At 55.5% G+C, this 14,242-nt stretch overlaps 1 protein-coding gene across 1 annotated transcript in view; it reads left to right on the top strand.

The window, feature by feature from the left end:
• Window positions 1–9,861, top strand: part of LOC113249241 (contactin-associated protein-like 4) — a 133,512-nt gene extending 123,651 nt beyond the window's left edge. The window contains exons 20-24 of the mRNA XM_026490758.4: window positions 143–276; window positions 1,120–1,207; window positions 7,390–7,608; window positions 8,077–8,148; window positions 9,671–9,861. Of these exons, the coding sequence (XP_026346543.4) occupies window positions 143–276; window positions 1,120–1,207; window positions 7,390–7,608; window positions 8,077–8,148; window positions 9,671–9,861 (704 nt within the window). The remainder of the gene's footprint in view (window positions 1–142; window positions 277–1,119; window positions 1,208–7,389; window positions 7,609–8,076; window positions 8,149–9,670) is intronic.
• Window positions 9,862–14,242: the final 4,381 nt, after the last annotated feature.

Genomic DNA, 14,242 nt, shown 5'->3' with positions numbered 1-14,242 from the left:
ATGCTTCACGTGGACTGTCAACAGACTCAAAGCACAAAATGTTGTTCCTAGAAGCAACGGAATAATAATCACTTCTCTGGAGTATGGAAAGGCAGCTTTTAAAACCCGTTGTTGCTTAAGTACGTCATGTTTTCCGTTCTAGGGAGTTTGCAGGTTAGGTACAAGCTAGACCTACATCAGGATCCTGACGTCTTTAACCTTAACATCAAGAACATGGCGGATGGGCACCTTCACCGGGTGAAGATCAGCAGAGAGGAAGGAGTGGTCTCCGTGGAGGTAAGAGCGCTGTCGGCCCAACAGTCATTAGCCTCCTATTTGACGCCCGCTGTGTGTCACTCACCGCAATCCCTTGATAATGAAACATAATATAAAGTTTCCTCCTCTGGGTTAATTTCTCATGTGCTACAGACAAGAAATCATACTCCAGGATTTATATTTGTTTAGTAACAGAAACCTACCAAATACAGTATAAAATTTAACTATTTTAATTTTCCCCCATTTATATTAATGACTTACTATGAAATGTGGACTGTGTTAGCATGGCGAGTTACAGGTGGAGTATTTGTGAATGACGCTGCAGTAGGAATCCACAGAGTGCAAATGTTATGACAATTAAGGATATGACTTACAGAAAATACAATTATGAGTAAAATTTGCATGACTAACAAAATACACTTGAGCCGTTGTAGAGTAAGTGAAATTACACACCGTCAGCACTTTTGAAAACAGACATGAGTGTATTTGCTCTTACATGGAATAACCCACTCTGGCCTTCACTCGAGGGTTTATGTTGAGGTGTGTAAAAGGGCTGGACGTTTGCCTCTTTTTGTGGGTTCTGCCAAATACACATCATTCATCTTGTGTGGGGAAGTGATAAAGACCGTGCAGAATACAGGGGTAGGGGGTGGATGTGGGCAACGGGGATCTGAGACGCCACAAAAATTGCTCAGGAACTAGTGTTCCACTGTCGATGGCGAGCTTCTTAACGTGGGGTTTTCCATCAGGTGCAACCCTACGTTCCTTTTCTTGTGGATCGTTTCCACTCCATGGCCTCCCCTTGCTTCTTGCCATGTCACTGACAACTGACAGATGTGTTGGTGTTTGCTTCTCATGGGGCAGGTGGACCAGGAAGCCCGGAGCCAAGTGAGCCTGTCCTCTGGCACAGAATTCAACGCCGTCAAATCCCTGGTGCTGGGCAAGATCTTAGGCAAGTAGACGCAGAGCTCCCCACCCCGTGCCCCTTCCCTGGGTCTCGGTGTCATGCCACTAACACAGAAACAAGCTCCTTGTTTTGTTTTCATTAGACCATGCATGCCCACCGAGGCAGAAACCCTGCTGAGATCTGGGTTGCCCATAATCACGAGAACACACTTCCCACAGACGAGCAAGTAAACACCATTGAGAACAGCTACACACTCCTGTCCCTCGTTTTGCCGTTAGCACAAGGACTGCGGCGACTCTCTGACCTCACAGAAGAATATTGGTCCGAACAGACAGAGTTCGCAGGTCCAGAGCCCTACCCGGGATGACGTGTGAAGGGGGTCTGCAAAGAGCCACATGTCTGTGGTCCGTGTGCTCGTGATGGCGCCAGGCGGTGGTGTGTGGGTGCGCCTTGCCTGGTTCCCACGCTCGCCGCAGCAGCGTTTCATGCAGCCCAGTCTCCGCGGCCACAGCCTGAGCGTCGGCGCAGTGGCACCTACGGGTTTGGTGGGCACGCGTTCAGTCCCCGCGTGTCTCTAGGTATTCAAGTGAAAGCGGGTAAGACTTAGAAGGGCTTGCTTTTTAGTTACAAATTGTAACCACCATGGATTTTCACGTATTACTGTGGGAGAATGCTCTCGAGTTGTTTCCTTTCCCTCGTCTTGTTTTGGCACTAACGGGATAGACTTTATCCAAGGTAATGATCTTTTCATCTCTGCCTTTGTTGTATCTATATTCCTGAGTCTTTCTCATTTTCCAAATATGTAAGCTCAAGTCCTGAGCAGGAAGCGTACACGTGGGTAGACGATAAAAGTATAAGTCACTGAAAAGGATGACACCTAACTTTTTAACTCTGTTAATACGTTTTCCAGCACTATGTTGGGCATTAAAAGGATGCATTCCCATTCTTCAGTCAACGTGGAAAATGTCATGGATTGTAATGCTCTAACAGGCTGTTTTATTGAATAGAAGAAAAATAACGTGTGGAAAGTCCTACTGATACAGTATAAGTTTAATTGACGGTCCAAACTGAGCCAGATAGATACATAGAGCCTGGTTTGAATATAACATATATATACATTATTTTTCAGTTAAACTTGCATTATATGAGAAGGCAAATTTTACATAAATGCACACATATTTTATGCACACATATAAAACTTACTTTCAAGATAAATCTATAATGACAATTTGATTTAAAATGGTGATTCTGAACGCTTGGTTAGAATGCTGATGATCCCATAACGGGAAAGCAGATGGCGTGTGGAGCCCTGACGGCGAGCTTTGCTCCAGTCCACGCTTAGGGAACAGGGATGGGGCTCCCACAGAGCACGGCAACAACAAAGCACAGTCATTGTTTCTCATCCCAAACCCACAGCCTGACGATCACTGACTGACCTCCGAGCATGCCAGCTGGTCAGCATGCATCAAAGACCCCTGCCCCAGCGTGACTACGCCCTAGCAGGAGGGTCCCAGGTCACGGGGCCTGTACAGGACAAGCGTGGAGGGCCGCATACTCTGTGTAGAGGATGTGAGAAGTGGACAAACATTTGAAGAAGGGGAGAGTCCCCCACAGCTCTGTGCTGGACGTGACCGAGTGGTGGGCTCCAGGACAGAGGTCAGGGGGACAGACCACATTGGGCTTTGTGGGCACCATAGTCCAAGGACTGACTTTACTCCCATGAAACATGGCACTGCAGAGTCTGTGGTCTGACCCTGCTGCTGGGGCGAGATGCTGGCCACGACCCAACTGGCAGCGGAGGGAGGGAGAGGAGGGGAGGCGGGAGCCACCCCTGAGTTGGGGCAGGGCAGGTGAGGCTCAGCTCTGCACCTGCTGGGACTGGGGCTCAGACACTGGTGAGGTTGGTGGGACACACGGCTGCTGGTGTGTGTGATGCCTGTCCTTCACGGTCCGCCATGGACGTCGGAGGGGAGACTGGCTTCAGCACTTCTGGAGTTTCATTTTCTCCCTGGTAGCAGTATGCATTTTATTCCATTTTTAAAACTGTGCCACAGAATATGTCTTCAGTTCTAATCAAAAGCCCACGGACTGTCCCAGGCTCTGCTGCTCACTAGCCCCAGGTGGGGTCCGTCTGGACCCCAGGCCCCCAGTGTGCTGGAGGTGGAGGTGACCCAGGCCTGGCCCTGTGCCCCACTGAGCTCTTCCCCCTGGGCCTGTGGGTAGTTACTGGTTTTGCCAGAATGAAGTGAGCAGCTGATAATCCCAGAGATGTCCAGGTTCTGCGACCCTAGGCCTGGCCGAGTTTCTGTTGACTTGCTGCTTTCCACGTCTGGAGGGAAGGAGGCGGTCTTCTTCCAGGGAGCTGAGCAACCAGACGTTGAGGGACCACGTACTGACCAAGTGGCTCTGCTGTGGCAGACGTGTCCAAAACACACAAATTCCTGTCCTCAAAGACTCCACAGCCTAAGCCCAAGCAGGGATATGCAAATAAGCTAACAAAGTTATTACACACGAAGCATTGTTTAAAAACTCTGACGAGAGAATATTTTTAAAAATACCCCTTATGTTCAAAAGCAACGCTGAAGTTAGTGACAAAAAGGCCCAAATGTTGTCTGACGAACCAGGGAAACGGCGCACGCCACACGGGGCGCAGTGAAGAAAGCAAGTATAGAATACATCCCCTTCGATCACGTGGGTAAAGAACTTCGGGGGGGAATGGAACGTATTGCTGCTTCTACACGAATTCCGAGTCCATCAGTGGATTATTCAGACTCTAAAAGTGCTGTTAAAATCCAAGCCAAGCAGTCGAGTTTACAGCTGAAGCAACAGGGATTCATGAAATCTGAAATAAAAATTCATTAACTATATGCCCAAGGGCACGGACTCTGACCAAGGTCTAATGACGCTTTCCACGTCTTGATGGTTTCGTTTGAAGATTTGTCTTGCCAGAAGCCAAATAAGACTTCCAAAGCATCTGCGAGCCCGAGAAAACTGCTGCTTTGTGTCCCGAGTGGCCAGCACGCGAGGGGCCTGGTCACACTGGCTCCCGCCTCGGCCGCAAGGCGCTCCGTCCCAGAAACGCGTCCAACACCGAGGGGACACACCAGCGTTTCTCCGGAGCCCAGTGTCTCCTGCTCTGCTCATTCCCTCCGCCAACACTGGGAGAGCGTCTCCAGGGTGCATTTTAGCGGCAGCGGCCCCATCCGATGACCCGGGTCACCCGCGTGCATGCTGTGGTGCTCCTGACGGAATGGTCCAGGGTCCTCGTCGGTTAAAATAGGTGTCTTAGTCTTACGTCTCTGACGGGGTCACTTGGTGGTACGCACTCTCGTCTTTTCTCAGATCCCACATGCTCATGTCAGAGTCGGAAGCCTGTAAAAGTCACCTCGTCAGAGCTCAGACTTCGCAGCTCTACGATCAAGCGTCTGTGTCCGACGCGCGGAAGCTCTGAGAACGTTCTCCCCCAGTCAGAGCGTGAAGGAGGTGACGCTGAGGAACGTCAGCCTTCGGGACGCCGTCCGGGCCGGGTACATGGGCCGTAAAACAGACGAGCAAAATCGAAGGGCAAGCTCTTCGGAAGGGAGGGTGGTCTTCCTGCTGGCGGGGTTGAAGCAATGAGAAAAGGCGGTCTACGGCGCTCACAGCACAGGACGGTCTCGCTCCCAGCCCAGGGCGCCCCGAGGCGGAGTGTGGCACCATGAGCCGAAGTCGACCCTGCCCCCTCATGGGAAGGCGTCCATGGGAAGACGGCCCGGAGCCTGCCTCGCACCCTGCAGACAACTGAGCTCAGTGAGCTCCTTCCGAAGAAACACCACAGACAGGACACGCAAGGGTGTGGAGCGGTTCGGGACGGACCGGAGAGTGTGCCCTGGGCACAGGGACTTCTCCTGGTCTCCCCATCCCTGATGGGAGCCGCGTCCAGGAAGCCGGAGCTCTGCCACCTGCTGTGTGGGGCCAGCTACCTGCCTTCTCTGGGCTCTGGTTACTCACCTGTCAAATGGATAATCAGGGAAAACGTGTCTCAGAGGCTGTTATGAGCACTCACAGCAGGGACAGTTACTTCCATGGATTATCTGAATTTTCACAGAATACCTAAAAATGGGTAGATTATTTCTAAGATTCTTCCCAAATACTAAATCCTATAATATAAGCAACTAGCTATTTGAGATAATAGATACCCAGAGGTCCTCAAAACTGTAAGTGAGACAGTGTGCCTACTATCCCTGGAGTTTCATGGCTCCGAGCTAATTGATGGGTTCCAGATGTCTCCGTTTAACCGTAGGTCCGTTAGGACAGCTGTGTTTCTTGACCCCGTTAAGTATAACATACACAGAGAAGAGTGTAATATTCTCAGTGCACAGCTGGGAGAACTTGGACAAAGGGAACACGGTTTGATCAAGAAGAGAATGTGACCCGTGCCCAGAAACCCCCTGAGGGTCCGCGGCCAGGGCAGCACAGACACATCCCGCCCGTCTCCCAACTTAACGCGGAAGGGCGTCGCCGTGTCTTTCGTGTCTGATGTTTTCCTTCTGCTCTAAGGCCTGTGACCAGAACCACCCACGGTCTTTTGTTGGCTGGGCTTTGGCTGAGGGGTACAAGAAGCCTCCCGCCTCTGTCATCACGCGCTCCAGAAACACTCCTCCCAGAGCGCGCTCTCTGCATGACTTCCAGGGCCCGTACCTGGTTTTCCTTCCAGACCTTTTCTGGAAGGATTTGCTCTTCCAAACAGCGGAAGCTGTTGCTTTCGTGGATCACGTGATGCACACGAACTGATAATTAGGCAAAACTACCTAAAAGTCTAAATGACTCGGGAGTTTTATAACCTGAGATTTCAGAAATCTGATGTTGCCTCAGGAATTGGATTTAGAGTTTGTTCCTAAGAGAGAGGAGACTCGACAATAGCAACACTTAAAATAACGCAGCCAGTTCTCCCGAAAATCACAGAGCAGAGGACATGCCGGTAGCCCCCCGCCCACGCCACAGCCCTGACTCTCGCGGACTCTCGCAGGCGATCAGTGCCCACCGCCCCCTCTTCTCCCTCCGGGACCCTTCCCCGCCGCACCTGTCGTCAGCCTGGTCTCTCGGGGGAGCACACGCAGCTTCCTGTGCACATTTCCAAGAACCCACGCATGTAGGACAGGTACGGCACACAGAAGACCCCCGGAGGATGGAGAAAGGTTAAAGCTGCAGACAGGTTCATGGTGCAACTCGGGGCATCAACAGGGAGATGCCTGTGTGGGTCTCTTGTGGCACAGTTATCACTAGGTCGGCCTGGCAAGCTGGCAGGCAGGGCAGGATGAGCTGTGGGCGTCTCCTCCTGGGCTGGAGGTAACCTGGAGCAGCGTGGAGAAGCCCCTGGGGCAGAAGTGCCTCCTGGGGTCGCCCAGAGAAGGCCTGGCTGTGGGCCCCCGAACCCTGAAGGGCTGGGCTTGTCTGCAGGGGTCCGGGGGGATGCATCCAGCAGCAGACACACCCGACGACCACTGCGGCACTGACAGCCAGGGGGCACATCCCGAAATGCAACCCCACACTCCAGGGGCTCTGACAGAGGGAGAGAGAAGGCAGAACACCCCCCACGGTTCCTGCAAAACAGAGCACCGGTGACGCTTTCGCACACTTAGAACCAGGTCTGATCAGGAGAAGAAGTCGAGGCGACCATAGCTGCAGAGTCCGTGGGCGACCCCGAGCACGGCAGAGACCCTGCTCACGCTGGAGCTCCAGCAGAAACACGGTCCAGCCCGCAGAGCTGATGGAAGGGCGGGCTGTGCACGCGGAGGAAGAGCCAGGGAAGGCACGTGAGCGCGCGCTATCTGCCCACGGGAGAGCGCCTCCCTGCGCTGCAGGGAAACCGCACCTGGGGTCGGGGTCCCCGCGTGGCCTAGACACGTTGTGCAGTACAGACCCCACCTTCGTGGAGAGGCCACGCAGACACGGAGGCTGGCATCACCGCCTGCTGGGTGGCCGGAGCAGGCCAGCGCGCAGGAGGAAGACCCTAGAGGATCGCTCTCATGCGTCCTCGGTAAACAGAACGGAGCCAGAGATGAAGAGCGCGGAACAGCGGGGAGCAGCGAACCTTCACGGAAGAGCAAACTGCTTGGAAACGTGAACTACACGTGCTAAATAAAGACCCGGCGGCGTCCCTGCCCGTACCGTGCCCACTGCGTGCGCTCGCTTCCCGCGCCCCATTAACCGCGCCCGCGCCCCACTAACCGCGCTGTCTCCCACAGAGCCCGGCCGCCACGTGGATGAGGACACCGCGCAGGCTGGCGCTCGAGGCTTCTCCGGCTGCCTCTCCGCCCTGCAGTTCGAGCGCGCGGCCCCGCTGAAGGCTGCGCTGCGTCCCGGGCGCTCGGGGCGCGCCTCGGTGCAGGGGCCTGTGACCTCGTCGGAATGCGGGGCCGGACCCGGAGGCGACGCGGCCCGGGAGCACACGCACGCGCGAGCAGGTGCGCGCCTTGTGGGCAGTGGACATGAGCCCTGTCCTGGCCACAGCAAGACCCCGGGTCCGGTGGGCCTATAGTCAGCGGGGGCTCCTGAAATCCCAAGCAGCAGCTCCCTTGACCAAGTCTTCTTTTTATTTTATTTTATTTTATTTTATTTTATTTTATTTTATTTTATTAATTAATTAATTATTTTAGAGAGCTTGTGTGAGCAGGGGAGGGGCAGAGGGAGAGGGAATCTCGAGCAGACTCCCCGATGAGCACAGAGCCCATGGGGGGGGTCTCCATCCCGAGACCCTGAGACCATGACCTGAGCCAAAATCAAGAGCTCAACCCTTAACTGAGGGAGCCACCCAGGCGTCCCATCCAGTTAAAGCATTCTTAATGCAAACTGACGATTCTAAAGTTAAAACAACGCAAATTCCACTTTCACAAGATAGTTCCTCTCAGACTAGCACTCCTTTCTCCCTGCAGAACGTCCTGGAGCGGTGGAAGAGGGGAAGCCCATGGCAGGCAGGACCCGCGGACATGCCACACTGATTGGAGGTACGTTCCTGGCTCACCCCCTGGCTGGACCCGGGCAATGTCTACACCAGCAGAGGACCCAGACTCTATGTCCTAGGCACCTGCTGTTTAGTTCAACCCTGGGCAGTCTGACCTTTTCTGATAATTTTCTGATGTCATCTTCCCAAAGCCAGCCCCTCTGGAGACTCTCCGTTTATGTAATGGATGATTTCATCGAGGGGACCATTAAGGAATCCCTGTAAACGTGTCTAACAATGAAAAAGTCTGACCTTGCCAACAGCGCCCTGGTTCCCCGAGGGCATGCAGCAAGTTTGAGGAAATGGGTTTTCGGGCTGCGGGTCCAAGTCAGCCTCTGCTCGGGGTCGTGGAGACACAGCAGGGGCCCCATTCTTGGTCTGCTGTGAGTTTGGGGAGCTTCATGAAGGGAGTTTAGGTACCGTCCAATGCACACATCACTGCAGGTTATTTCTATGAAGGAAACATCAGGCCACTAGACTAATGTTGAATCACAACTTCTTAGCTAAAGAGCTAGAACCATCATTTTCAGGTGAAAGCATATACCCAAAGCTGACATAAAAATCAAACATTACCAAGCATCTGACACCTGTCCTGTAGTGTCCGCCCAGCACCTCGGGGACACTCTGGCAGTCCTGGCGTGGCCTCTCCTGCCCCAGGCGGTTCTGCTGGGACGCTGGCTTCACTGGGCCACAGTCCCGCCAGACCCCTCCCTGCAAGCCTAGGAAAGAGTTCTCACTCTTGTTCTTGTTGCTCATATCCTACAGCTCGCATTTGCGCCTCGTTCTCGGGGTGTGATAGCGTGCGCGAGCCTGGCTTCGATACAGCTCGGTGTTCTGGGATCTGCATAAATATTTGCACTGAAAAGCTCCCTAAAATCACTGATTTCTCCCACCTGGAGATTTGATCACATGTGTCTAACATGCAGAAGGTTGAGAACCACAGGCTTTGGTGTTAATCATCAGAACATTTTCAAGTGGAGATCTCAAATACCTGGGATTCTATAAATCCCATATTCGATATACTACTATGAAAAATGTAGTGGCAGACCCTCCACACGTGTGTGTACGTACAGATCTCACACGTGCTGTAAATCCCTGGGTCCGACTCGAGGTATTGTAAAATAACTTCTTGCCAAGGTGCACAATTCCGTTTCCTTCATGACAACATCAGAAGAAGGTGCTGAGCTCTTTGTGAAGACGTGGTGCGTCCTCCACTTTGAGAATGATTTGAGCCCGTCTGGTCCTGACAGAGCATCGGGTCCGGGAGACAGCGCGTTCCCTTCCGGACGCAGTAAATGAAGTGGAACCCTGAAGGGATGGCACAGGGACCAGACAGAGCAGAGTGTAGAAGGTCAGGGAAGGCCACGGTGCCCCTGACCCACAGCCCCGCAGCTGAGAGTCCCCAGTCCGCCGTGGGGGCCTGCGGCCAAAACGGTCGGTGTGGCCGTGAGCGGGGACTCTGGGCCGGGGCGCGATGGGCACAGCTCGCCGCTGCGGCCTGACTGTTTCCCTTGCCCCCTCTCCAGGTGTGGTAGCTGTGGCCATCTTCGTCCTGCTCTGCGTTGCCGCCGTGGCCGTCCGCCTGTACCAGCACAGGAGCCCGTACACGGCCACGGAGGCAGAAGGGCCCGGGAAGCAGGGCAGCAGCGCGGCCGTGCCCAGGTGTGAGCTCGGCGGGCAGGACGCCACGTGTGGGGACCAGCAGGCGGGCTTCTGAGCACGAGCCGGGCTGGGCACACTCGCCTTGATCCGACGTCCTCACTGCAGACCTCGGTGGCCGGAAGTCACCTCGGACCGTGCGGGGCAGCAGGCAGCTCTTGGGGTCCTCGGAGGCCTTGTCCCGTGGATGACTCCTCAGCCCCCAACTGCGCCTCTGCGTTTACGTCCCCACGATTGCGGTATCATCTCGATCCGTGTTAGTTCTGAGGCTGTCGTGTTTGGCGGATTGGAGCTAACTGCTTAGCGCCTGGGGTTTGGAAAGGGACGCTCGCTTGAGTGGTGGGCTGCAGCTCCCCCACCGGCTGGAGGCCTGGCCCTGCCGCGCGAGGCTGTGCTCGGTGACCGGGGCCGACTTCTCGGACCCGAACGAGCTTCTGCCCGGGCTTGCTGAACGTTCACATCTGAGGAGCGCCGTAGCCATGTGGCCAAACCCAGACAGCCTTCCTGCCTTCGTCTTTGCTGGTCCAGTCGACGCAGAGCACTGTTCCCCAGACTTTCATTTGCGTTCTCCTGTTGGCAGGTGCACAGGGAGGGCGGACACGCCTGGGGCTGGCTGCCGTCTTCAGCTCTGGCGGGAACGCGGAGCTAACTGCACGAGTCACCAGACGCCGGCAGCGCCCTGACCCCTACGATCTCGTAGGGGATTTTTTTTAAATTAAACTGGAAGAGCAGGTAGAGCCACAGACCCTCGGCCGATGGTACTGTTGTTTGCGTCTGCAGTACCTAAATGGTGCGTAGAGTTCGTTTATTCCCCAGATGCTTGGGAGATCATGTCCGTTCCTTTGTGGTGGTCAGTTCCTGCTGCTGGCTGGACGCCCGTCAGCCCGGCTTGTCCCTCTGATGGTGTCACCGACTTTCCTCACCGTCCGCAGACTCAGGCGTGGAGACTCTTCCCCACGTGTTAGAAAGCAAAGCCCTCTATGTATCAGATTTCCTGATGCGTCAGGCACAAATTCCCGCGTGCCATGCCCACAGGCCGCGGAGGCCGAGGCGTGTTGGACTGTGGGCTGGAGCCGTGCCTGACCTGGACGACCACAGCAACTCTGAAATCCACATTCTAGCCGCACTTCCAGGATGCAGACGTCTGTTTCTTAGCGTTCCCAGAACCAACGGGAACGTCTCAGGGTGCAGCCCCGGAGAGAACTGATGGCAGACTATCGCAGGGAAAGTGGCCGGAAGTTACTTTCGGAGCCCTGATAGAGGAACGGTTGCCAGGAGCCCCCAGGCAGGTCCCGTGCCCCCCACTCACCACGGCTGGGTTCCCCAAGCGTGCCCACGCCAGAGAAAGCGGGCGGTGCCTGGCTTCATTCCGTCCACCTCGCATCTGCTTTCTGCCTCCTTCTCCGGACTTTAGTAGCCGGACCTCACTTGCTCTGCTGAAAACCGTCATCCTTTCCTGAGTGACCCTACTGATGCTTCTTCATTCAGTAGCTGAGGAAGGGCACACGTTTCCCCCATGAGATGGACAGGGAGGACCAGAGAGATGCTGAGTCTGATCGGGCAGAGCCGAGCGCAGACCCGTGGCCCCTGGGCCGTGTCTACACGTGAGGGGGACTCACGGGGCGCCCGCCACGGCCCACCTCCCACGAAAGCCAGCGTCACGCGTCCTCACCGTCCGTTCTCGGTTTGTAAACTGCCTTCTCGTTTGTTGATATAGTGGGACTTTGGAAATAAAGTGAGGAATATGTTTTTATTTTGAGGGAATTCATATACCATTTTGTAATTATGAAATGAGAGTTTTCGAACAGTAGAAAGAGCGTAGGCGTGTGCGTTCTGTACCGGTGTGCGTGTCTCCCACGCTTCATGCAGGGCCCCGCATTGCCGTTCCCTGCAAACAAATGCTGCCGTCACCCGCTGTGTGCGCACGGTGAGCGGCTCCTGCAGGAGGCGCGAGGGCGAGGGAGGGACTTACCCGTTGCTGCGGGTGTGAGTCATCTGAGCTCACGCATGCTTGAGTCGGACGCGACGGCTCCGCTCCGGTCACGCCCGCCGTGCGGCTGCTGTCTGTCGAGTATGTCTCCTCCTTAGAGCCGGCTGGGGCGACCGTCGGTCCTGGGAGACGTCAGTGCTCCCACAGAAGTTGCCACGGGGGTGCTCACCCGTCTCTCATGCAAAGTAAAACCAAGTGTAATAATTAGCTCGCTAGAGAGGCCCGAGCTCCCCTTGGCCCCTCCACTTCCAGCGTGAGTCAGAACGGACCCTCCTTCCGCAGATCAACACGTGTCCCCAAAGGCTTTAAATGCACCCCGGGTTCCTGCTTTCCCATTGGATGACGGAGAGCGTAAGCCAGAAGGGAGTGCACGGTCTGTCCTGTCAGCACACGAACATGCGTGTGATGTGTGAGCACACACGTGAGGCATGTGTGAACAGGTATGTGTAAGAATGTGAGCACAGGCGTGCGTAATGCGTGTGCACATGCATGTGAGAATGTGAGCACACACACGAGGCATTATGAGCACGCATGTGTGAGGCATGTGAGCACATGCGTGTGAGTAACCATGAAGGGTAAAGGGCACAAGTGGACACCTTGAAAGCGGCCGGTCTTGTGGACCTACGGTGTTTGGAATTTTGGGTCATTAAAGTGGAGTTTCCGTTGGCACCTGGCGGCCGCCCACAGAGAAAGAATCGTATCGGGGCTGGATGCTCGCTCGTGAATCTTACACACAAGCCATAGGTTCTCAGCTGACACGAGCAGCGTGTGGTTTGGTGGGAAGATGGTCCTTCCCTTGGGCGTGGATGCCTGTGTGTTCTGGGGGCGTTAGGTCCCTTGTGGAAGGGGCGTGGGCCTCTGCTGTGAGCACCGTGGCGGCCAGCTGGGCGCCTGGACGTCCCCGTCCTGAATGAGTCTTCCTCCCGCCACAGTGTGTCCACGGACGCGCTACCAGCTCCGCCTCCCCCGTTTGCTGGTTCTAAGAATGAACGGATGTTAGAATCTAAGTATTTCATGTTTAACTAGAAGGCCCCTGCCCACCATTCTCCCATTTTTAAAACCTGTGCTTCCTCATGTGAAACCTCGGGCCCCTGCCCGTCTTGGTGCTGAGGGGAGTGAAAATCACAACGTAAAGTCACGTCCCTACGTGGAGGGCAGCACTTGCGTCCCGAGAACAAGTCACGCGGAGAACACGGACCGCCTGGCCCCTGCCCGCCGTGAGGAGCAGCACCGGGCTCGTGCCGCCCTCGGTTTCCCTCCCTGGGGGAGACGACGGAGAGGGCCCCCCACTAGCAGGCAGCGGCGTTTCCTCACTTGAGGCTCTGGAGCCCCGGTTCCGCGCGGTCGTGAATCGCGGCACTGGCTGCCCCAAGCTCGTCCCAGCAGCGCAGCCGGGGACACCGCGCGCAGGCTGTCGGCCCCTCTCAGGGTCCCTCACGTCGGTCTAAAGGACGTCTTGTGATGTGGGCACACGTGGGAGTTGACCCCACCTGTCGGCTTCGACCGTCTCTGACTCTGCAACTTTCTGTGCATTTTATCCAGTGGCTTCTTCTTCGTCCAAACTGAGCCATTATCCTCAAGGGGCCACGTGTCTCCGTGTACTGAACAAAGACGTGTTTGCTGTCTGCACTGAGAAACACCCCGCCCTTCCGCTGCACAGAGAGGAAGACGCCTGCCCGCCTGCCCCTGCCGCCCCCCCACCAGCCGCTCCCTCCGCTGCCCGGGGCTCACGGGGACCCACGGCCCGGCCGGCTTCCCTCAGGCCCTTCTGCCTCCGCACCCTCTTTGCTTGTATCATTGCTTCCGCCGGGGTCACCACCCTTCTGGAACGTTCACAAAGCCGCCACCGATGCTGTCTTTCCTAGATGGGATTAGGTGCGCTCCCGGTCGTGACGCCGACAGAGACTGATCTCAGGGTGGGTTGGAGCGGCCTTTGTGATCCACGCACCTGCCCCCTTCACCCTCAGCCAGGATGTCCCCACGGTCCTGCTCACATTCTAACTAGAACAACAAACACAACGGGGCAGCTGCTTTCACTCCGAACGCAGTCGTTTCTGGTCGGAGAGGCCCGAGTCTCCAGTCTGCCGGGTAGACGGGCTTTCGGTTCAGGTGAGGGGCCTGCGGAGCTGGAACACGCACTGCAGTTTTCCGGAAACCGGGACTTGAGCCCGGGAACCAGCCATGCGACTGCAAATGCGGCTTTTGCCCCGGGGATCTGGAAACAAGCCTCAAAACATGAGGCGGGAAGGCGAGGGCCTTTGTTTTACTGTAATCACACGGTCAGGCTTCAGCTCCAAGAATCCTTCCCAAAGCAGTTTTCGAATTGCCATAAATACGAATGAAAATGTAAGTTGCTTCTGAGATTTAATCCACGACCTGCTGTATACACTAGGGCTTGATAAATGGCTCGGGCGCGCCTCTCAGAAGGCAAGGCTGTCGGAGGTGACGC

This window comes from Ursus arctos, unplaced genomic scaffold (genome assembly GCF_023065955.2).
Source record: "Ursus arctos isolate Adak ecotype North America unplaced genomic scaffold, UrsArc2.0 scaffold_1, whole genome shotgun sequence".
In the NCBI taxonomy this organism is placed as follows: Eukaryota; Metazoa; Chordata; class Mammalia; order Carnivora; family Ursidae; genus Ursus; species Ursus arctos.
The sequence above is the reverse complement of the archived record's forward strand: the minus strand, read 5'-3'. Positions and strand labels throughout refer to the sequence as shown.